Source organism: Nyctereutes procyonoides, unplaced genomic scaffold (assembly GCF_905146905.1).
Source record: "Nyctereutes procyonoides isolate TBG_1078 unplaced genomic scaffold, NYPRO_anot_genome, whole genome shotgun sequence".
Classification (NCBI taxonomy): Eukaryota; Metazoa; Chordata; class Mammalia; order Carnivora; family Canidae; genus Nyctereutes; species Nyctereutes procyonoides.
In genome coordinates this window covers 13,769,824-13,795,213 of record NW_026575041.1, presented here as the reverse complement: position 1 = coordinate 13,795,213, position 25,390 = coordinate 13,769,824, and the positions used below count along the sequence as shown (strand labels likewise).

Here is a 25,390-nt window from a genome sequence, read left to right as displayed (position 1 = left end):
ATATGACTAATAGGCTCTATTGAATGAGCCAAGCTTTGACCTTGATTAGTTTCTTCCTACTACCCCCTTAAGCTATTCCCTTTCCTAGTTCTAGGACTCTGTGGTGAATTGCTTGTGAAAATCCAAATTAATTTTCTTTTGAAAGTGAAATGTAGGTAAGTCTTAATTCATTTGTGAACCTAATGACCTGAGAGTTAATCATTTTGTGTGACTTTTTTTTCTTGGAGAAGGTCTGAGTAGAAAAGGGAGAATTGTAAGAGCAAATATATATTTTTTAAATTGGTGTTACTAAAATTCTCTAGGAAACTATCAAAATCTTTTACTTGGTTTATGAGGTAAGACTATGGGGCAGAAGTTCTAAGAGTTCTGTTTAACATTGAGGAATACCAACAAAGACACTAGTAAGAGTAAGAAACAGTTAGTGGGGGATCCCTGGGTGGCGCCCCGGTTTAGCGCCTGCCTTTGGCCCAGGGCATGATCCTGGAGAACCGGGATCGAATCCCACGTCGGGGTCCCAGTGCATGGAGCCTTGCTTCTCCCTCTGCCTATGTCTCTGCCCCCCCCCCCCCCGTGTGACTATCATAAATAAATAAAAATTAAAAAAAAATAGAAGCAGTTAGTGGGGTGCTGAGAGAAAGTGATGAAAATAGAGAAAAGAATGTAAAGATGAATGACACTTGGTCCTTACCTTAAAAGGAACATGACATCAAATAGTGAAGATGTGAACAAATAATTGTAATACATTGAGATAAATGCATAGTACTTTTTACATAAAGTTTCAAAGTAAGGGCTGGACTAAGGGAGTTTGAAGGTTAGTCACAGCTTCTTAGAGGAGATAAGCAAGGATTTTAAGGATGAATAGTTATTTGCCAGATGGACAAAGAAGTTTCTTCTAAGTAGATTAACACATGCAGTGACATGGAGGCAAAAAAGAACATTATGATGTGTTTGGGGACAACTCTTAGTAGTTCTGTATGGTGGAATGCAAAGTGTTAATAAAAGAGGGAGATGAGGCTGGAGAAGGAGTAATTAAGATCTTATAGAGGCAAGAGTTATCTTGGTAGATTTGATCTCTTCAGTGCTCTTCTCCAGACTCTTATTTTAGAGTCCCCTTTCCTCCTGCTTATTAGCTGCTTTCCTACTTTCAGTGTCAGTGCTGTGGAACTGGGGAAGTATTCTTTCCTTTTCCGAAGTAATTTGTGGTAGGGTTATTGAAAGGGATAGGAAGAAAGACATGCACAGTCCTGTTGACCATTTGTTCAAAGGATTAGATAAGCTTGGTATATGAAATTGGATTTCTGAATATTGTTATAGATGGTGGCTTGGGTTGCTAAATAAAATCAGCTACACTGATCTCATGGCTTTTGTGGGTTTGTCTGGAAATTGAGTTTTCTGAGTTCCTAATTTATGAATGAACTTAAACACAAAATATGGTCATTATGAATACAAAAGGTTTGATAAACCAGTTAAAGTGAGATTCTTGGGGCATGTTTGATTTATGGGATTTAACTACTAACATGTATTTATCTGCAAATGATACATTATTAGTAAGTCATAGGTTTTGTTTTGTTTTTTTAAAGATTTATTTGAGAGCAAGAGAGAGCACATGCGCATGAGCACATGGAAAGGGAGAAGCAGACTCCCTACTGAGCAGGGAACCTGATGTAGGGCTCCATCCCAAGACCCTGGAATCATGATCTGAGCTGAAGGCAGATGTTTAACTGACTGGGTCACCTAATCATCCTAGTCTTGCATAGGTTTTTTTATTCTGCATGCATAGGTTTTTAAAGCTTGATCTCTACCAAACAAGACTCTCAATCTTGTGGAAATTAATACACTCATTAGCAATTGCATATTGTATCTAAGTTACTGTGTAGAGATTATTGAGAGATCCAAAAGTAAGATTTCTGATCATGTCCTCAGTCTAGAAGGGAAGATGACGTATATAGATAGCTGTATTACCAGGCAATGTGAGATAAAGTTCACGTCAAATGTCATTGAAAATCAGAGGAGAGAAAGATACTGCTTTTGATAGGGAGGATAACTGGACCTTACATGATACATAGTTAGGAGCAATAGGTATTTGAAGTGGAGGAAACAGCATGAGCAAACATTTGCAGGTAGGAAGGCTGGAAGTGTGTTTGGGGAACAAAGGAGTCTAATTGTAGAGGGTGAATGGGGTCCTTTGGGGCTTCCGGAGGGATAGGTTTGGGAGTAATTAATTAAGCTAGATTGTGGATGACGTATGGGTTTCAATCATAAACTTTAGATATATCTCACCTCTATGTAGCTTTTGACTACTGTGGGTGAAGTTGGACCAGAGAGCTGATTTTCGAGATTATACTAGATCTTTCTTTTCTGTTGCTAGTGTAAAAATACGGTAGATAAAAAGAGTTTTGCTGATCTTGAAAATGAGATTTTGCTGCTTCGTGCTTTTTATATTAGCTTGATTACTATAGACTGCATTAACAATGGCAATATCTGAGATTCTTGGGATTTCTGAGTCCATAGATTGTGCAGGAATTATTGAAAAAGTCTTCTGAACAGAGATGTTACATACCTAATTTTGCCCTGGACATAGAGAGTTTATAAAAGGTTAAGGAGACTTTTCAGACTTGGTGTTATACAAAAATCTGATCAAATCAGTTTAATTAGGATATAATCTGCATTATAGGGATAATAGCTAATAAGATTTAAAGAATCCTTTCTGTTTTGAAGCATAACATAATCCTTATAAAACCTATTGAGTATATATGGCTGTGTTGTACAAATGCATAAATTGAGATACTACTAGTAGAAGGATATAGAGACTGAGCATTAAAATGCAACAAAGAACTTTAAGTGGATGCCAGGCAGTTTAAAGGACTTCTTAGCTCATAGAGGACTTTTAGGGAACAGGATATTGTTAGGAAAAAAATCTTTTTTTCCAGAAATATAATTTCATAAATATGTAAGATTACATTTGGAAATAGTAGCTTCCTGTACTTTTTGGAGTAAATTATTAATATGCTTCAAGAGGAATAATCCCTGAACTGATATATGGGAGGCTGTCCCAGCTCCATTTGACCTTAAGGATATCCATTACTTTTTTTTTTTTTTTTTTTTATGATAGTCACAGAGAGAGAGAGAGAGAGGCAGAGACACAGGCAGAGGGAGAAGCAGGCTCCATGCACCGAGAGCCCGACGTGGGATTCGATCCCGGGTCTCCAGGATCGCGCCCTGGGCCAAAGGCAGGCGCCAAACCGCTGCGCCACCCAGGGATCCCTCCATTACTTGTTTAAATTGCTTATTTTCTAAATTGCCTCCCTGCTCTGCTGTTGTGTGATGTTATATATTTGTGCTCCTCTAGCTTTTGTGTTCTTGGTTTCGTGCTTTGGCAGCTAAGATTATGGACAGTTTCTACATGAGCTTTTGCTTCATTTTCCATTGGAGTGTCCCACCTACTACTATATCATCATTACTTGAAAAATAATTTGAACTTGTGCATCTTACTGTCATTAGGAGGGAGGGGCAGCATTGTTTTAAGTGTCTTTAAGAGGAAATTTCCTTTTTTTTTAATTTATTTTTTTTTAAATTTTTTTTTTATTTATTTATGATAGTCACACACAGAGAGAGAGAGGCAGAGACACAGGCAGAGGGAGAAGCAGGCTCCATGCACCGGGAGCCCGACGTGGGACTCGATCCCGGGTCTCCAGGATCACGCCCTGGGCCAAAGGCAGGCGCCAAACCACTGCGCCACCCAGGGATCCCTAAGAGGAAATTTCCAACAAAAATGTGAATTTTTTTGTAGCCTTGTTTAAAACATAAATAATAAAATATAAAGATAATTTAATAATAGGAGCCTTCTTTCAAACCATGTATCAAGTGCTTGCTTTTTGTGATTTTTTTAATTTCAGTTGGTCATGTTGACCACAGGGTGTTTATCTTTCTTTCAGGTTTGCCCCCTTTGGGCAAGTATATTTGCGTTGGATAGTACTGTTAAGTGAAGGATGACTGTACACTTTTGTCCCCTCTGCCCCCTGCCAAATGAGCCAAACCTGGATAGCACTTGTAATTGAATTGCACCTCTCTGCTTCTGCAGAGGCTGCTCACTTGCTCTTTCTTTGCCTGCCTGCTTTCCTTCCCTCTCATAGCATCCTGTAAATGTTTATTATCTCTCCTGAAAACAGGGACTCTGCATTATATATCCTGGTATCCCCAATATCCAGAATGTAATGCCTAGTGCATACTTAAATCTTTAATGAAGATAATGGACTTAGTGTAGTCAACAGTTTTTTGTTTTTTAAATATGAAGTACTTCTTGGATAGAATTAATCTTTATATTGAAAATATTCAGATATGGTCTTGATCTTAAGCTAGCTGGATCACTTGATCAGGTTATAGTATTCATGCTGGGATTATAAATTGATACCTGAAAAAGGGTGAGGATGGTGGTCACTTAACTATTGCCATAGACTGCATGATTTACACTGGTTAATGTCTTGGATTTGATGACTGTTGGTCATGATGGGAGATCTGTTGTGGGTATATAATGAAGCATCACTAGTCTATCATCGTGTGCTCATGTTTTTGCAATATCATAAAATTATTTGGTTTAGTAATAAATTTGTGAATATTTCTCAAACCTTATTTTTATTCCTTATTCTAATTTCATAGAACCATAGAAATCTAAGCATTATTGTTTTAAGATTGTTAATTATTTGCTTGTTGGAAGGACTTTGTTTCTGAACTATATGTATACTGCATATATATATATATATATATATATATATATATATATATATAGTGGATGGGGGTTGGATATATCTACTTATTAATACTAGAACTTTAGAATAGGCCCAGAGTTGCATCAGTTTTTCTGATTAGCTGCTTACTCATTTTTGGTCTCAATGTTTTTACTTGCAGTACTTGTACATACATGTAGCAAGTTTTGGGTTGACTTTCAAATACTTGTCAAATATAATGTGAGCTATCTTTCTCTTTGGTCATCTTTTTACCTTTTGTGTCATAAAATTAAATAAGCAACTTATTGGTATAGTTTAGAATGATCTTTAGTTGTATTCAATTCATAATTATATGTACGAAACTTGTTTTTAATAGTTGCTTATACCTTTTCTAACTGCTAAGTTAATCTGCAGATAGCATCTTTGGAAAAAGGGGCAGGATTTTCGAAAGGTGTAGCATTTACGGTGAGTAGCAGATAAAACTGATTTCACTAATTTTGATTGTTAGCTTTATTTCAGGTCAGCTGTCATGGGGGAATTGGTCTAATTTTGATTTTATAAGGCCCGTATGAGTATTTGTTGATGAATACAAAATTGAGTGTTGCTCTACAGTTAATTTGTTTTTAAAAACTGCATATTCAAGAGGAAAGATATAAGATATGAATAAGAGGGGATCCCTGGGTGGCTCAGCGGTTTAGCACTTGCCTTTGACCCCGGGCGCGGTCCTGGAGTCCCGGGATTGAGTGCCTCCCGTGTGGGGCTCTCGGCATGGAGCCTGCTTCACCCTCTGCCTGTGTTTCTGCCTCTCTCTCTCTCTCTCTCTCTCTCTCTCTCTCTCTCTCTGTGTGTGTGTGTGTGTGTATCTGTCATGAGTAAATAAATAAATCTTTAAAAAAAAAGATATGTATAAGATAGCTGCATTTGAACTTTTGGTATGAAACAGGAGGAAAGATCGAGTTTGTTTTTTATGTGATCACTTTTTCAGATCTGGAAGATGTAACCACATTATCCTTATACCTATTTGTACTTTTAGAAGTAAAACCTGCTGTTTGATGACCGAGAAATTAAGGCTTAGCTAACAGTATTTCTCCGTTGTTTTCTTTTCTCAGAATTAGCTTTTGTAAGCTAATGTGTGTATTATTTTTGACAAACTTGTGTATTTTATGAGGTTTGGAATTTGTGTTAGGTATTCATTCAGTATAAAATTTTAGACTTGGTACAGTATAAACATTCATTTGTTTTTGTTCTTCATATTCTTGCAAAATATTGTTTTGAGTTGGTGACCTAGAGGGGATTAAGGCCTTATTTTCAGATTTCTAACACATCCGGAAACATCCCACAACACACCTGAGTGGCAATAAAGAACAATAGCAGGTACTGAATTAAGAATTAGTTATAGAGTTGCAACTGACAGCTAAGTTAGAAAGCTCTTTATAGAGCCGCTCAGAAGGCTGAGACATTCTGTGACTGCTGAAGGTGCTGTACGAGGTGAAGATCATTTATCAGGAGATGGAAAACTTGTAAGTAGTTTCCTGTCTTTGGGCTTGTAGAACTAACCTAGGAATGCTTTTTTCTTTGAGTTTCTTCATCAGAGTTGTGTCTTCCTAACATGGTGACCAACCTGTAGCTTTTGAGGCTGTTTTGTTTTGTTGTTTTTTAAGAATTGGGAATGATTACATCTCTGGGTTAGATGACTGGAAAATTGTTTGCGTGTTCCTCTCATGGGAAATCATGTAAGCCCTCCTCACCTGAAATCTGGTGAATTAACTTTGTTTCATAACATTGTTAGTTTTTAAAGCTTGTTTGTAAATTAAAGCTTACAGTTTCTGTGACACTTCGAGATAGGGCTGTCCAAAACTCTTAAAACCTGTTCCTAGTGAAATTGGTTTGAATGATATGACCTTCCTTGTCAACTTCAGTTGATGGTAGCCAGAATGAAGATGGTGCCAATGAGCAGAAAATACTATGCCAAACAAGTAGTTCTTGTCTGTACTGGGGATTAGATGGTGAGAGAGAAAAAGAGAGGTGAATGAATTTTAAAATAGTGAAAATGAAGACAAGACTCGGACTACTTGGAATGAAGAGAGAGAATGGAGAGAAAATATGTATCTTCATCCCTCTAGTGGAAAGATTACTGTTGTACAGAATGTAGTTCCAGCACAGCCATTGTATTGTGTTACTTTAGGAATTTGCGTGTCATCCTTGCACAGGGGCCATGCTAATCTTCTCTGTATCGTTCCAATTTTAGTATATGTGCTGCCGAAGCGAGCACGTATTGTGTTACTTTAGATAGGCAAGTGTTTAAATCTTTACAGTGAAGATAATAGAGCATCTCTTGCCTTGTCACAAGGCTATTGTAATAATCAGAAGACTAAGGGTATGAAAGAACTTTGTATAGAGAGATCTGCATATATAAAGATTTTGCCATGTATGCATGTATCTATAGTTACACTTCTCAGTTGAAGAAACTGAATTTTATAAACCTTCTAAAGAAGGTTATACAGAAGTCATTGAATTTGAGGTGGTTTCGTAATACTGTATTGGAAAAGTGATGAGGGAAAACTCATCAATAAAATAAGATGCTAAATAAAACTAATATTTATAATACTGTTTTAAAGTTTATAAAATATTCTAAGTATGTTTTTGTACTATTGTGATAATCCTATTTTTAAAATAGAGATATTGAAACTCAATGGCTAATTAACGTGCATGAGGTTGTAATTATAAATAGTGAATCTGTAATTTGATTCTAGATCCTTTGCTTATTCTGATGTCACTTCATCTTGTTATTGTATAGTCTTAGCACATCAAAATGGATATGGATGGCAGGCACCATGCAAAGAAATGGGAGAGCCTAGAGTAGAGCTTTAGTGGTAGATTAGTGTCTTCATCATAACTGTTTGAAGCAGACATTGGAAATGAATAATACTTAGGATAGACTATCAAATGAATGTAAGTCAGATAAGAGCTCTCACAGGGAGAAATGAACTTAAAAAAGAATCGAAAAAACTAAAAACACCCCTTTTCCCAATCTGCCAATCTGTTCATTCTGGAAGGTGTAGTTAATGTTCTCCAGTATTTGTCAAGTTTAGGGGGAGATCATACTTTGAAAAGTAGTACTATTCAAAGTAGTAGTCTTTTAGTTGGGTAGAAGGCCTGTTTGGGGGAGCCTTTATCATCATAGCAAAAGGAAAATTGGTGAAAGGTTGATACTCTAGAAAAGGGGAGAAAGGTTGAATTTTTCTTTGCTGCTTGACTAGACCATTTAAGATTTATATTGCCTTCTCATAACAAACCAAGAGAAATATATATTATCTCAGAAATTTAGGAGACTTTTTAGATATTTATCTACAGTTAGAATATATAGATTTTGAAAATATATGTATTATCTATTAAAATAAATAGAAATAGCTACTTATATGAAAGCATCAACTAAGACTTTCCTTAGCCTTTTATTATTAGCATTATTATCACTGGTACATAGAAGCAGAACTGCTAAATAAAAACCCATTGTAAGCATTACGTATGACATATGTTGAGTGTTAAATTCATTGTTTCTAAATTCCCTAGCAGCAGAGGTCAGAGTACCTTGTATTGAGAAATACTTAAAACCTATATTTAGAAGGAATAAATACATAATTGCGCAGTGTGTAGAATACATTGTGATCATGTCAACTTTTAATAGAAGAGATAATCCTCAAAATACTAATTAAATATTAACTCTTAAATATTTTCTGTAATATACTTAGGTCGATGACTTTTAAACATAGATTTAATCAAATAGTAGCTTTATTTTGGAATTTAAATAAAACATGCCAAATTTCCTATACTCATACATAGTTCTTGAAAAAATCTTTCTTAGATCAGCAAACAGTTATGGCAAAAGCCTAGACTTACAGATTCAAACTAGTGGGAGCTTTTTCCCCTTTAACATTATTGAGGCATAATTTACATGGAATAAGTTATAAAAGTAGCATTTTCAATCTTAATTTTGACAGCTAATACAGCAGATTTTTACCTCAGAAGATAATGCCTTTTAAAAAGGCATTTGTCAGAGGATGAAATTATCAGGCTTTTTTAATGCTGAGAAATAGGCAAACATGGATCATAATGGAATTTTATAAGAACGGTTGTATAGTTACAAAATGTGTGAGGGTGGAGATATTTTTTGTTGAAACACTCAGTGATTATTCCTTGTAGAAACTCAAAGGCTTAAATTTCAACTTTTTAGGAAAAATAACTTCTTTACTTTATGGTGACTTAATAATTAATTACTCATATTTTCCACTTAGCGTTATTTAAAAACTTAAAGCTGTGTAGATAGCTTAATTATTTTGTGCTTATCTATTTCTGGCTATATCAGAATGTTTACAGCAGTTTGAAAAAATTTTTTTAGAAGTGGCCTTCATTTGTTAATGGTTTAGAAGGGTCTTTTGATACCTAGTAAATGGCTGGTGTAATTTGACTCAAGGTTGTTTTGGTTTAATTGTGAAGTGTACAAATAAATAAATTAGAGATTCCCAGACCCTGCTTATTATCTACATAAAACTATAGGCTTTGTAGAATCAACAAGAGAAGATTGTGTTCAATAAGGCTTTGATTTAGCAACGGTGAAGCAGACATGTGTGATGTAGAATGAATAGGATACCTCCATACTTCTCCACTCTCTGGAAAATGGGAGTTGATCATGGTAGTCAGTTCCATAGGCCTAGAGGCCACTGATGACACACTACCGTTGTTACTGTAATTTTCAAGTCTCTTTATCCAAAGACTCCTGATTATCATGTGTAATTAGCAGCCTCCCACAACACGTCCCATCCTTCTTAGGTGCTAAGAAATCTTTAGCAGTTATCACCATCTGACATATATTTTTCATTTGTTTACTGATTATTTCTCCCCAACTAGTTTCTCCTCAACTATTGTTTTTTTTTTTTTTTAATTTTTATTTATTTATGATAGTCACAGAGAGAGAGAGGCAGAGGGAGAAGCAGGCTCCATGCACCGGGAGCCCGATGTGGGACTCGATCCCGGGTCTCCAGGATCGCGCCCTGGGCCAAAGGCAGGCGCCAAACCGCTGCGCCACCCAGGGATCCTCTCCTCAACTATTGTTATAACCTCCCTGAAGGCAGCAGCTTTGTCCTCTGTTGCCTATTTCCAAGGCCTAAGACTATTTGGCATATTGTAGTATGTGATAAATATTGTAAAATATATGGAATTTCAACTTGTTCATACTAAGGTCTACAAGGCTATAGGAAGATGAAACATAAAGATTCTATTGTTCTCATCGCATCTGGGACATGAACTTGTGTTTTCTGAATGAGGTAGACTGTGGCAGAGAGTCTGACTCCAATTCATTGTTCACTCTGACTAGGCAGAATTTGAACTGTTACAAAATGCCATGAAAATCTTCTGGATTCCTTTTTTTATATATCTAAATTTATTTTTTATTGGTGTTCAGTTTGCCAACATATAACACCCAGTGCTCATCCTGTCAAGTGCCCACCTCAGTGCCTGTCACCCAGTCACCCCCCACTCCTGGATTCCTGTTTACTTAAGTTTTAGAGATAGGCTGGACTGTTAAGTATAACTTAGCTGTGAAGACAACTTTTTGCCTGTTACTCTCCCTCTGCCCTCACTGATTTTTTGATTGGAGAAATGGGCTTTTGTTTCACCTATAAATATTTATAGCATCATGTCACACATTGTGGAGGATATAAGAAAACAAAAGACTCATGAGTTCATTTTAACAAAGTAAAGAATGAGTCTTTTTTTTTTTTTAAGATTTATTTATTCATTCATTCAGAGAGAGTGAAGAGAGAGGCAGAGACACAGGCGGAGGGAGAAGCAGGCTCCCATGCAGGGAGCCCGATGTGGGACTCGATCCCGGGTCTCCAGGATCACACCCCAGGCTGCAGGCGGCGCTAAACCGCTGCGCCACTGGGGCTGCCCAAAGAATGAGTCTTGATTTCTAAAAACAGAAAAGGAATGCTTGGGGTAAATTGAGATTATATTCCTGATGTTTTTGGATATAGAGGTGAAAATTTCTAGAGGTGAAAATCTCCAACTCCCCAGAAGACCTTAGACTGATTTTCAGAGAAGAAAATTGAGAATCATTTGAGAATCACTATCATTTGGATAGTGGTTTTTTGTTCAAGTTAAAAGATGGTTTTGTCAAGGTGAAAAAATTAGAATCAGAGATTAATGTTAGGAAAATGCCCTTGGGTTGGGGGATCAGAGGACAAAATGAATGGAATGGAAGTTCGTTTGTGTTTTGGGAAGGCTAGGGAAGAATGAGAATACAGCACTCCAGAAAGAAAAATGCAAATATGCCAGGAGTACATGGTGGTAGTATATTAATCCTTTAGCTACATGTAGACTTTTATTAGGTCACTTAAACTAGGGTGACATAGAATTTATATTCCAAACTGGGTCACTTGAGAATGAAAGGATGTGCTATCTGAATGGGACACTGGGACAACACGTGTAAACCAGAACTGTTTCAGGAAAACCAGGACACTTGATCACTCCCTATTAATAACATACTTTTCTCCAGACTTAGTGCTAGTTCCTTGGACTCCAGATAATTTTTTTTTTCCTATACAGTACTCTGATCTGCATTTGAGGAGCTGTTTTTTTTTTTTTTTTAAAGATTTTATTTATTCATGAGACACAGGCTGAAAGAGACAGAGACATAGGCAGAGGGAGAAGCAGGGAGCCTGATGAGGGACTCGATCCTGGATCCCGGGATCACGACCTGAGCCAAAGGCAGGCGCCCAACTGCTCAGCCACCCAGGTGTCCCTTGAGAAGGTTCTTAAGCTTTGATTCCTGCTTCTTGGTCTTGTTGGAATGAAAGAATTCTTTTAATTTTTTCTGTTCCCTTGAACTGTTTGGTGGTGATAAATAATACTAGGTTGAGTTGTTCATTGACTTTATTTTACTTAGGAGATTATATTTTGCGTGTTTCTGATCCAGTATTAGATTATTAAGAATCCTGGTTATATCTCTTTAACTGGGCTGATTAGTAAATTCTTAGAATGTAATACAAAAGGAGTGAAGTTGTAATTTTGCATTTACTCTTAAATTACTTGATACTTACATGTTTCCTTTCCTACAGGTGGGATTGGTAATTCTGAAACTTCAGATCTTCAAAGAAGGGAAGGAAAACACTTTGTGTTTATATCATGGATATATTGCTTTTTTTATGTTGGAGCACTGTAATGCTTTCATTTTCTTTTCATATAAATAAATCTTTTTTATTCTTATATCAAGTGATGTGTTTTTATTCTGTTAAATAACTATCATTTACTTTCTGGTAAAAATGAACAGAAGTAATAGTTGTCTTTGGAGTAGCATTTAATAACATATGTATCTCCTCACCTTTAAGATCCTTATTTGGAATCTGGGTTGGGAATAGGGTGTCAAAGTTTGGAAATCACCACTTAGGAGTACTAGAATGGAATCCTAAACAGCCTCAAAATTTTGGAGACCTGAATCCTTGTTTTTGCTAGTCTTATTGTTTCTCTGTACAGCCTGCCATCTAGTGGTAGGAATGCAGAATACACCAGAACACTAAGGAGAAGCTGTAGGTTTTCAGATTTTTTTTAATATTAAGAAAGCTGACATGGCAGGCTAAAATATTTTGATAATGGGGGAAAAAAGGATGACCTTTTCACTTGAAGATATAAATCAGTAGTAGTGAATTCTGAGAGTATTCAAAGAATATGTGTTTTTCTGTAGAGCATTTTTATGACAAACTTTCTGCTCTTGTAAGATTTATATATTTATAACAGATTTGTTGGTGAAGAGGCAAATGCATAAATAATGATAGATGATTTTAAGAGACAGTAGGTTGGACTAATTTGAAAAAGATACTTGTATATTGATTAAAATTTTAGAGCAACTACATAATGATTCCATTAACTAAAACAATTTATTTTGCATTTTAAAAATTAAAGTGCGAACGATTCAGCAGATTTGGCTTGTGTTCAGCTATGACTTAAGAGGCTGAATTTCAGCTAGCTAGCTGTTGACAGTGTCTTAGGGGTTGGCTTTGTTTACCTAGCTCCATCTGAGTTCTTTGTTTTCTTAGGTATTCTTTGTGTCATTCCAACTTCTTTCTTCTACAGATATGAAAGAAATCAATCCTTTCTTTTTTGCTACTCCCTAAAGTGTTCTGAAAACACTCAACACTTGACACGTGGTCTATCCCACTAAAATTACTTCCTAAATCTGTTAAAGTTTTGTATTCCTCTTTTAAGAAAATGGATTCCTTTGGATGGCCTCCATAAGCATCTGAAATTAGCACTGAGGGAAGTCTTTTTGGGTTAATGTGTCTTCAAAAAATACCTTTGTTTAAAATAAATAGAGATTGCCAGATAATGAGAGAATTTGTAATGGCTTGCTTCAATTTTCTGTTGAATTGTTTTTAAGGGAAGAAAACCTCTTGTTTTATATGGCGATTAAATAAATCAGTTGAAAGGAAAGAAAAACTAGGGTATCTGGCTGACTCAGTAGAGCATGTGGCTCTTGATCTTGGGGTCATGAATTTGAGCCCCACCATGTGTATAGAAATTACTTGAATTAACCTAACTTAAAAAGGGAAAGAAAAATTACTATGGAATAAACAGGTTAAATATAACATGTGCTATTATCAAAGAGTTACTTTACATATGTTAGTTTTCACATGTGTGAGTCTTTTGTTCGTTCATTTTGCAGAGAACCCAGCAACAGAAATAGCATATCTAGTTGTGCTAACAGATTGGTTTTTCCTGCAGCTGCAACTAATTTTTTTTTTTTTAAGTAAGATGGGCCTTTGCCTTTCTTTGTGGGTTCTGGAGGTAATTTAAGGTTCATCTATCATTGTGAGAGAATGAACTTGTATTCACAGTATTGGCCCTCTGGAATAGTGACTACCAAATTTTCAGCTGTTAAACCATGCAACTCTTGTTCATGTACCACTTCTTCCTCACATGCCTGAAGAAATAACATATCATGGCTGTCCTTTTCTGCCATTGATCATGATATGCCCCAAAGGGTCTGGAAGGAATGTCCTTATATATTGTGACTTAGCTACTTTAGCTTCTTGGTATTTTAATCAAAGCCGTTTGGATATCTTCATTTCTTTTTTTTTAATATTTTATTTAAATTCAATTTGCCAACATATAGTAGAACACCTAGTGCTCATCTCATCGTGTACTCTTCTTCTTTTTAATACTTTGAAATGCACCCTTCTCTCTTTTCAAATTAACTCAATACTTATATATTTTTTTCCAATCCTTGTTTCTTGTACCAAACATCCTGTGATATGTGAATCTCCCCAGTTTTTATCTTCACATCCAGTTAATAAATTGGTATATGATTGGTATTTGCTTTGTGACATGAGAGGTGCTTATTGAAATTTGCAAAATTATAGAGATTAATGGTATAATTCTTTTACATATTGATTTTGACTACCTGTTCATATATGACTTAGTTGCTGAATAATTTTGAAAGTGTTCAGTTCTTTTTGAATCAACCTATTGAGGCACATCAGTATATATCAGAAAATATTGTATGTCTACAATTTTTAAAAATGGTGTCATACTCTGTATTCTTTAACTTGGCTTTGATTTAATGTACTTTGACCATTTTCTCCATCAGCTTTTTTTGCCCTGTGTTTGTTAGCTTCATAGTATTTCATTGCCAGACTGCTGTCTTTTAATGAGCTATTCCTCTATTATTGAATATGTCCTTTTTTTTTTTAAGATTTTATTTATTTATTCATGAGACACAGAGAGAGAGGGGCAGAGACACAGGCAGAGGGAGAAGCAGGCTCCATGCAGAGAGCCTGACGTGGGACTCGATCCCGGATCTCCAGGATCAGGCCCTGGGCGGAAGGCAGCGCTAAATCGCTGAGCTGAACGTGTCCTCTTATATTGTGACTTAGCTCCTTTAGCTTCATAGTACTTTTATCAAAGCCATTTGGATATCTTTGTTTCTTTTTAATACTTTGAAATGCACCCTTCTCTTTTCAGATTAATTCAATCCTTATTACTGAACATTCTGTAGTATATAAATCTTTCTCCAGCTTTTACCTTTACATCCCATTAATAAGTTGGTTAGATTTATTTCTTAAGATACAAGCTAGTCTATGAAGACCATATTTCTGAATTAATTCTTTTGGGAATTAATACAAGGATAGCATTGTGTTTCACATGGAGGACCCCGCAAACTATAAAGATCAAATGATAACACATCTTAATTTGGGCTATAGATACACAAAAAATTGAGTAGAATTAAGATTCAAGACTGTTCATTCCATTTCCCAGACATTTGATATTATAATAAGGGCAGATGTGCCTCTGTGTATATAATTCTTTTGGCATAAGTCTGATTTCAACTTTGCATGTTTTATACTTTCAGATTTTTGCTGAATGAGGAAAATGTTGCTGCTACTTTTTAAAAAGCAAAAAAACTTTTCTTGTCCTCTACTGTTTCTTGACTACTGTTTTTATTGCTGTTTCTTGGTAAATAGTGGTTCCTACCATTTGTACTCCTACCCAGGAAAGATTTCAAAGGTCTGATTAGTGAAGCAACATTTGATGATCCGCTTAATTTGCCTTCAAGATGAGTGTACCTCTCATTTTCTATATAATTGAAGAAATCAGTCCTGTTACTAAAATCGATCCTGAAAGCAATTGCAAAAAGAGTATATTTCATCAGTCCACAGCAGACATCATACTCAGGAGTAAAAAGTTCAAAACCTTTTCTCTTAAGACCAGGAGTGAGACAGGGATGCTATTTCTATGCCACTTCTATTCAACATGGTACTGGATGTCTTACCCAGAGGAGCTAGGCAAGAAAAAGAAATAAAAGGCATCAACATTGGAAAGGAAGAAGTAGAACAGTCACTCTTTGCAGATGACGTGATATTATATAGAAAACCCGAAGACTCCCAACAAAAAAATATTAACTAAAAAACAAATTAAGTCAAGTTGCAGGATAAAAAAATCAACACACAAAAAAGGTCTGTTGTATTTCTGTGTACTGATAATGAATTACTGGGAAAATAAAACAACCCTAGTTATACTTGCATAAAAAAAAAAAGAAAATACTTAGGAATAAACTTAACAAAGGACCTGAAAGACCTATATGTTGAAATCCACAGGGTTTAATAAAAGAAATTGAAGAAGACACAAATGTAAAGATATTCTGTGCTCTTATGGATTGGAAGAATTAATATTGTTAAAGTATCCGTACTATCCAAAGCAATCTATAGATTCAGTGCAGATACTATGAAAATTCCAGTGGGATTTTTATTTTCAGAGAAATAGAACAAATCTAAAATTTATAAAAAACAACCACACAGCCCATGCGTGTGCATGCACACACACACCCACACACACACTACACAAATAGCCAAAAACAGTTGTTTTCTTGAGAAAGAAGAACAAAACTGGAGGCCTCACACACTCTCCCTGATTTTAAACTCTATTACAAAGATACAGTAATTAAAATGGATGGTATTGTCATAAAAGCAGGCGTAGAATAGAGAGCCCATGAATAAACCTGTGCATATATGGTCAATTAAGTTATGACAAGGTAGCCAAGAATATACTATTGGGAAAGGATAATCTCTTCAACAAATGGTGCTGGGAAAACTGGGCAGCCACATGCAGAATAATGAAACTCAACCACTATCTTACACCATACCCAAAAATGAACTCAAAATGGATTAAAAACTTGAATGTAAGACCTGAAACCATAAAACTCCTAGAAGAAAACAGGTGTTAAGCTCCCTGACATTAGTTTTGGTGATGGTTTTTTGCATATGTGCTGCTGAAATGAGCACAGTGTTGGATTATTTTGAACCCGACAAAAAAACAGAAGCAACAAAAGCAAAAATAAGTGGAATTATATCATACTGAAAAGCTTCTGTACAGCAATTGAAACCATCAGCAAAGTGAAAAGGCACCCTAAGAATGGAAGAAAATATTTGCAAATCATATACCTGATAAGGGGATAATATTTAAAATATATAAAAATGCATACAACTCAATAGCAAAAAGCAGTTCAATTAAAAAATGTTTGAAGATCTGAATAGTTTTTTTTTTTTCAAGGAAAACATATAGCTAACAGGAATGTAAAAAGCTGCTCAACATCATTAGGGAAATGAAAGTCAAAACCATAATGGGATATCACCTTCTGCCTCTTATCAAAAAGACAAATACCAAGTGGAGAAGAGGGAATCCTTGTGCACTATTGGTGGGAATGTAAATTGGTGTTCCTACTATGGAAAACAGTATGGAGGTTCATCAAATTGAAAAAGAACTACTGTATGATCCAGCAGTTCCACTTTTAGGTATTTGAGGAAAAGGAAAACTAACTTGAAAAGATAATGCACCCTTATGTTCACTTCAGTATTATGTGCGATCTCAAGATATGGAAACATCCTAAGTGTCCATTGATGGATGAATGGAAAAGAAATTGTGGTATGTTTGCACAATGGAATATTATTCAGCCATAAAAAAGAATGAAATCATTCCATTTGCAACAACATGGATGGACCTCCAAAGCATTAAGCTAAGTTAAAAGAAGTCAGAGAATGACAGGTACCATGTTATCTCTTACATGAGGAGTCTAAAAAAAAGCTGATAAAGGGGACAGATTGGTGGTTGCAAGAGGTGGGGAATGAGAGTGGGAGAAATGGGTTATTGGCTTAAAAGTAAAGTGCAAGTGGGATCCCTGGGTGGCACAGCGGTTTGGCGCCTGCCTTTGGCCCAGGGCGTGATCCTGGAGACCCGGGATCGAATCCCACATCGGGCTCCCGGTGCATGGAGCCTGCTTCTCCCTCTGCCTGTGTCTCTCCCTCTCTCTCTCTCTCTCTGTGACTATCATAAATAAATAAATTAAAAAAAAAATAAAGTGCAAGTGATATAAAACAAATTTTGAATCATTTAAAATATTTATATGTTTATGTAACTATATGTGACACAGGTATATTATATGTAATGTATATAAGAGCACTGAAAAAAAATAGTATTTAATTATTAGTGTTTTATAGTTCCAGCAGCAAGAGCTAATCCTCAAAACAATCTTATGAGGTAGATACACATATACACCAAAAAAAAAAAAAAAAGTTTCATAGTGATCCTTTTGAAAGAGATAGTGTAGCATTTGGCTAAATGATTATGATACATTGTGGGTTTTTTTGTTTATTTGTTTCTTACTAATACTGTTCTTAGCCAAGTTTATTAGAAAATCTACTTGGGTATCCACATAGTTATGATTTTATATATATATATAATGTAATCATATAATTATATATATAATGTATATATAGCCTAGTGAATGCCTGTATAGTTGGGAACATGAGACCCCCAACATTCTGCTAATGGTGCATGCCTGAATTGCTGTGGAAGTTAACCCTAAGTGGCTTAAGTTTCTAAAGTTGGTGACCTCTGCCTTGAGAGATGTAAATAAGCTTGTGGCCTGCACTAGAAATATGGCTGCAAGATTAGTGAAGCCATCTAGTAATTGGTTACTACTAAAGTTTTGATACTTTGATGAACATTTTCCCTGAATACAAAAATTCTAATTTGCATTTTTGTTTTAAATTGAACAGAGATTTAAGATTTGCACTAAATGGCTATTCACTTAGTATATCTGTTTCTAAGCACCTTATCTTTTACAAAAATGTAATTCTGTTCATAAATCTGTCACTACTATAGTAGTGAGTTACTGTGACTTACCTTTGGGAAAGTCTTAACCTGTGTTCATACAGGTCATGTCTACTTTATCGATCTCAGGCATTTTTGGAGGTGCATATTTGATAACAAAAATGAGAGTATTTTGTTTGTATAGTAGAGATTGGTTCCTTCATCTGTCTCTGGAAAAATGCTCTTGTATTTCCGTGGTAGGCTTGTTTCTTCCTACCTTTAAGTACTAGAATCTTCATGAATTCTCATCTATACTTAAAGCAAAAACCTACATTCCATGCAGTAATTTGTACTACAAAAAAATTTAGTAATTGTACTAAAAATTAAAAAGTATGGAGTTTAGGATTTATTAATAGTGTAATATTTAAGAAGGTATTTTACGTTTTATATTCTTAAGGTAAATAACTAAAAGAAAATATGTGTTTCCATTTGGAACCCTTTTGGTTAGTAAGAGAAATTTAATACCAAGTTGGTGGTTTTTAAGAACTGAAGTCTTTTGTACTGGGAATGGGAAAAGCAGTAGCTATCATGATTCCCATGATATGCATGATTCTTATTTGGAATGATTTGCTTTTGGTTAGTCAGAGGTGGGAAAAGCTTTTCCTTCCTCAGTTTTGTTGAAATTCAGACTTGGAAGCATTTTCAAACTATTGTAGTAGAGACGTTGTACGGAGGAAAAATTACTGCCTGGAGTACTGCTTGAGCAAAATACTATAGGGGAAGTATATTCTGTAGATTTGGTGTAACAATTCAGTGTTTCTTCTCCCAGGAATATTTATATAATTTTGGTTTTGCATTTGGTCTACTGTGGATTCATAATCTCAGCATGAATTCTTATTTCTTCCTGTTTAATGTCAAGTGCTGTATTTTCGTTTTTGGAATTACTTTCACTTTTTATGTGGTCATTTCTAGAGTATAGTATAGTTTTCATAAGCATTATAATAAAAACCTTTATTTGTTACATCCTCTCTAACTTGAAATTTGAAAATTTTCACGTGTAATGGGCTCAGATTTGTTTTTTCTTTTGGGAATAGAAGATTGTGCAAATAGAAATTGTTGGTTTTAGTCTATGTAAAAAATACCATTTTGGATGCTTATTTAAAAAGTCACATTGGGGCTGTCCATATGCTTATTAAAATGTATTTATTCAAAAAGTGTAAGTGACCACTGTACACAAGGCAGTATCTGGGCCTTTGGTGATACAATAGAGAACAAAACAGAGCCTTGCCCACATGGAACTTACTTTTTTTTTGGGTGTCAGGAGTGGGTGAAACTTACATTTTAATTGAGAGAGAAAAACATGAAACAGCTTAAGATGAGTTAGGTAGTAAATGCTCTGCAGACAAAGTGAGTAAGGATGGATAGTGAGAGTTTGGAGGCAGGCAAGTGCCCTGAGGCTTTGTTACTTAGTATAATTATTCAGAAGAATTCATCTGATAAGGTGACATTTGAGCAAAGTATAAGATTAAAGTGTGGGAGCAAAAAATGTAGGTATCTGGGAAAAGAGTATTCTAGGCAGAAAGAACAGCAAGTGCTGTTAACCTGGGGTTAAGAGTTCTTGGCTTGTGGGAGGCATTACAAAGGAGATGTCAGTGTAACTGAAGTAAAGTGATGCAGAGAGAACTGATCACAAAGGGTTTATATAACATAAAATACTCTACAGTAGTTGAAACTAAAATCTATACCTTTTGCTTCATTTAAGATCAAGCTCTTTCTGACTGGTGTAGTAGTTTACTTCCTCTGTGATGAAGAATATGGAAATTATTCACAAAAATGTTTGCAGTCTCCTTTAGGGTCTAACTAGTTAGAAGCTAATGATTTAGAAGTGAAAAAATTATAGTGTAGAATAGTTCTATTATGTAGAGTTATGTGCTAGCTTTAGTGACTGGAGGGTACCTTAGTATGTGAAGAGAAGATTTGATTCATTTTGAAGAATGAGCAAGAATGTAAAGATGCAGGTGTGAAACAGCAAGGTACGTCAGAACAATGGAAAGTGGTTCTGTGTTGGAAGCTAAGATTGAAGAAGGGAGGATATTGACAAGGACGAAATGGACGTTATCTAAGTAGTAGGAACTTCATTGAGGTTAAGCACTGAAAATGTTGTAAATCATTCTGTGGTCGGTTTAGAGAATGTTTGGGGATATGAGGTGGGTGAGACCCTAAATCTGGTATCATCAGATAAGAAGCAACCGGTCAGTCCAGCAGTTTTGGGTGGAGCAGGTTTGTGTGTTTATTTATTAATTATTTAAAGTAGGCTCTACGTCCAGCATGGGGCTTGAACTTAAAACCCTGAGATCAAGAGTCACGTGCTCTATCAACTGAGCCAGCCAGACTCCCTGATAGAGCAGTTTTAAATTGTGAAGTGCTGATTTTGCATTGCAAGACAATGAATCTCCCTTATCCTTGGTATTAAATGCCAGTAAAATCTCTCATTGTGTTAATCTCCCTCCCCAATTTCTAAATACTTCCAGGATAAGTGGCACCCTCTAGTTAAGAAATAAATAGAATTTAAACTCTGGCTTTGGCAGTGATATGGGATAGAGAGGAACAGGTAAAATTGTTGGAGATTTAGGAGACTTGGTTACTGATGGAACCTAGGGAGTGTATATGAATGCAGAGATGTAGGAGCACCTTTGGGGCAATATTGTGACAAATTTTATGACGTGTTCAGTTTTGAAAACTAAAAAAAAAGTAAGATTCTGAGGAGAGTAAAATGACTTGATGCCATCAAGGGGAAGTAACTATTTAACAATGGAATAGCTTATCAAAACCATTTCTGGAAGGATACAGAAAAATGTAGTATATCAAGATAGAGAAGAAAAGAAACTAAGAATATAACATCCTCTGAGTTCAGAACTTGACCAATGTGTTTGAAGTTTTAAAGGATTTAAAAGGAGCAAGACGTTACTTTTTGAGAAAGCTTTTAACTTCGGGTATAAGATGTACATAATGTATTTAGTGCTGTAGGACAGGTATGAAGTACTATTTAGGAACAGAGAAGGCAGAAATCAAGTTCTGTTTTTTACTCTCAGGAATTGAACCATACACAGCAAATTGGAAGTACTATCCAGTTTTTGTTGCAAGTATGAATCTTGAAAGCCTTGTATCTATCATTCCCCGTTCCATGAGTACTCTGGCTAGGATAACTGCTTATCTAAAATTCATTTGCTTATCAGATGTTACTTTGTATAATAATTGAACCTATTAGAACAGATATTTTTGAAAGATTTTAAGCATATAAATGGTCATAGTTACATTGGTGTTTTCTTGGGATCAAAGCCAGGTTAGGTCATATGAATTTTTATTTAATTATTACATGCTGAAGATTAAAAGACAAACTGTTTATGAGTCGTGAATAACTTTATTTTTTTCCCTTTATGGTAGTTACAGCTGAGATATTTTTTATACATACTTTAAATAGTAAATCAAACCCATTTTCTAGGCCTTCTCTATTCTCTAAATTAGATCGTATTTCTCTATTCTCTAAATAGGATTGCATTTCTTCTCTATTCTCAAAATTGGATTGTATTCTCTAATTTGGATTTGTATTTCTTCATTGAATTTGCCAATAATATCTCTTAAGCGATTGGAGGTAATACTCTGGGGTCTATTTAAGAGCCCCCCCAAACCCCATTTAGGTGCTGAAACAATTGTACATTAGACCATTTATAGTAGTGCTTTCCCACTTAAAATATAAAATTGGAACTTACATTGTTTTAACTGTTTTTGGAGTAATAGCATATAGAGTTTCTGGGTCCTTTCTTATTTAGAAATGTATGCAACAAGAAACTTCAGTTTGTTTCCAGTTGTGTTTGTTAGTTTAAGCTAGTTGATACCAACTAAGTGAGCTTAACTCAGTAAAACTGAAGGAGAGAAGAATGAAAATTTTGTATAAACAAACTGAGATCCTACCCACTCACAAACCACATATCTGCTCTGTCTTCTTAATAGTGCAAAGACAGCAGCTTAGGGAAAATATTGATAAAGGTAGTTTGAAAAAAAAAAATAAAGGTAGTTTACCTTCAGCTTGTTCGTGCTTCCTTCCATATGTATGATTTTTTTTTTTAAGTTTTCTTTTGAATGGTAGGAATGAATAATCCTAGCATTGTAGCTCTGAAGGTTTATGAGTAATGAGAACTGAAAGTTCTTCAAGGCTTTTGAGATAAATAAAATACTTTTTTATTGATTGAATTACTCTTTGAGGAAGTTTGATTTACTTTCTGTTGTTGATCATTTATGTGATCCTAATTAACATCTTGTTTATTTCTCAGTAGATTATAGTGATCTCAGTAGATTATAGTGATCTCAGTTGTTCTCCTAATAGATTTTTAATAACTTTAGACTACTGTTGATCCACTGTCAGCATGCATGTCTGTCTTTAATAGTAAATTAAAGATAGTAAATCTTTTTTTTTTTTAATTATAGACTTAATTCAGTGCACGAATGAGATGAATGTGAACATCCCACAGTTGGCAGACAGTTTATTTGAAAGAACTACTAACAGTAGTTGGGTGGTGGTCTTCAAATCGCTCATTACAACTCATCATTTGATGGTATATGGAAATGAGGTAAGCCAAATTTTTAATTAACAAGCATACTGGTTTGATGATTGAGCTTGATTCTCCTGCTGAAATTTCAGGAATGGCTTCAATAACCAAATAATAAAGGTTAAAAGAACAGGTGAATAGGCAGAAATAAAATTGTAGATTTTACAATTTGAGAAAGGATGGTCTATAAGTTGGGAAGCAGAAAGTGGGTCAGAGCACAGAGGACTTATAATAATGGGATCAAGAAGCAGGGTTTAATGTCTAGAGGTATGTTCTGTAAGCAGCACTGGTCTTTGTAGGCCTTGTGTATAAACTGCATGTTTGTCTTTTGCTTTATTATGACTCCATCAGATTTCTGTCTGATTTCATGTAGTTGTCTCTGGAACTACTTTGCATACTTAAAAACTGTTATATTGAAGGCTAAGATGACATTTGCTAAGAGGGACTGTTGGAAGAGTGCCTTCTTAAGCAGAGAGGTGTGTTTGAAGCTTTCATTGAAGTTTTCATTGCCAGAAAGGGTGGCAAAAAGATGCATAAGCTTTTCCATTTTAATGTTTAGAGATAACATGTTTAACATGATAGCCTAGCAGCTGATTTTTGAGTTCTTACCTTAAATGGTTTTATTAGCCCAGTATAATTATATGCTTCCAAAATTGAGTTAAAAGGAACATGCAAAATTGTGTTAATAGTTGAATGCAACTAAATAAATCCATGTTTAGTGCGCACCTTAGAAAAATGCAGCCCCACTGATTGCTGAGAGATGACTCCCGGAGAGATGGGGAAGGACTTTTATTGATAATAGACTTCAGAGCATGACTTTCTGACATCAATCACTTTCCTCATTTTGGACTTCTCAGTGATAAAGCTCTGCTGTCATCTTTGGCAAATATCCATAGAGCATCATTGGAGTTCAGAATTAAAGCAAGAATTCTCCTACAACTCTTTCATTGCAGTAGATCTTATTACTACGTGCATATTTTGGTGTTGCCTTCTGATCCTTGTCCAGGAGTGATTTTTTTTTTCATGGCTACAATCATAATTTAGAGAAGATATTATAGTTTTTTTTTTAATATTTTATTTATTCATGAGAGAGAGAGACAGAGAGAGAGGCAGAGGGAGAAGCAGGCTCCATGCAGGGAGCCTGATGTGGGACTTGATCCTGGGTCTCCAGGATCAGGCCCTGGGCCCAAGGCTGACGCTCAACCACTGAGCCACCCAGGGATCCCCTATATTTAGCTTTTTTATATAACATCACACCATAAGGTTTTCCATGGTTGATATTTTTTGTATTTATCATTTTTAATGACAATCTCTACTGGATTGTATATTCCATAATTTTTTAACTGCCCCTTTCCTAGAAATTCAGCTTTCTGATTATTCATTGTTATAGCAGCACCACATTGGTATTTTGGGACTTTATTGGTAGTATTTAAGTTTTATAAGTTATTTCTAGAAGTGTTACCTGAAATATGATTGCTTAGTCAACAGACATGACCATTTTTAGGATATAGTTTTTTTACTCAATTGCTTTCTAATTTATTAGAAAATTTATTAGAAATTTATTTATTATTTATTAATAAATAAATAGTTTATTTGTTATGCAATTTATTTATTGTGCAATTTATTAGAAATTGCATTTTTTACTCAATTGCTTTCTAATTTATTATAACCAATGTATAGAGTCAGGAATATTTGCATATACTAGCTTTAATGTGAAGCATTTTGATCTTACTAGGGTAATAGTTTCTGCTTTTATTGGGACTGTGTTTATGTAAGATCATGATCATTCTGAAGAATTTCAGGTTTAAAGTATTTTTCACTTTTTAAAAAGAAAGTATAGTTTATTCTTTAAAAAGAAAAAGCCGCATATATAGCCAATTGGAATGCCAGATAAAGAGGAAAACTGTTAGCAGTGGCTTTTAGAGACTGTATATAAGATGATAATATTAGAAGCAAAACCTCGATAAAGGAAAAGAAATGGAAAGTTGACTGTCATTCCTTACGTTTGACTGACAGGAGGAGAAAGTTTGATAGCACTTCTGTGTGGTTTTTAGATAAACATATGTTTAATTTCCCTTAAGCTAAGACAAATGTGATGGTTTTCTTACTGGCAGGTTTATTAGTCTGTGAGATAGTATGCATAGGATTTTACTATGCTGTGGTGATGAGAATATCATAGGACAGGGACGAAAGTGATCCCCTGTCCCGCCTCTGTCGGGGACATTTGTCAAAAATGATGAGGATACTCTTGGCATCCCTAGATAGAGGCCAGGGATGCTTCTAAACATATAATAATGCACAGGGCAGGCTTCTTACAATAAAGAATTATCACAGCTTATGAAAATTATGGAGTCTAATATTGTCTTAGGATACTTTAACACTTTTTATAAATCAGTTGTTTAAGGATAAGTGATGAAAGGT

The 25,390-nt window shown here is 35.2% G+C and overlaps 1 protein-coding gene and 1 non-coding gene across 9 annotated transcripts in view; one reads left to right on the top strand and one right to left on the bottom strand.

Annotated features, from left to right (window-relative positions):
- Window positions 1-25,390, top strand: part of PICALM (phosphatidylinositol binding clathrin assembly protein) — a 100,653-nt gene that overhangs the window by 11,955 nt on the left and 63,308 nt on the right. For all 8 annotated transcript variants that reach the window (XM_055320335.1, XM_055320333.1, XM_055320334.1 and 5 more), the window contains exon 2: window positions 22,848-22,990. In XM_055320335.1, coding sequence (XP_055176310.1) covers window positions 22,848-22,990 — 143 coding nt within the window. The remainder of the gene's footprint in view (window positions 1-22,847; window positions 22,991-25,390) is intronic.
- On the bottom strand, window positions 6,890-6,996 carry LOC129506835 (U6 spliceosomal RNA). Its single transcript, XR_008663869.1, has one exon. It is a non-coding gene; the product is annotated as a U6 spliceosomal RNA (small nuclear RNA).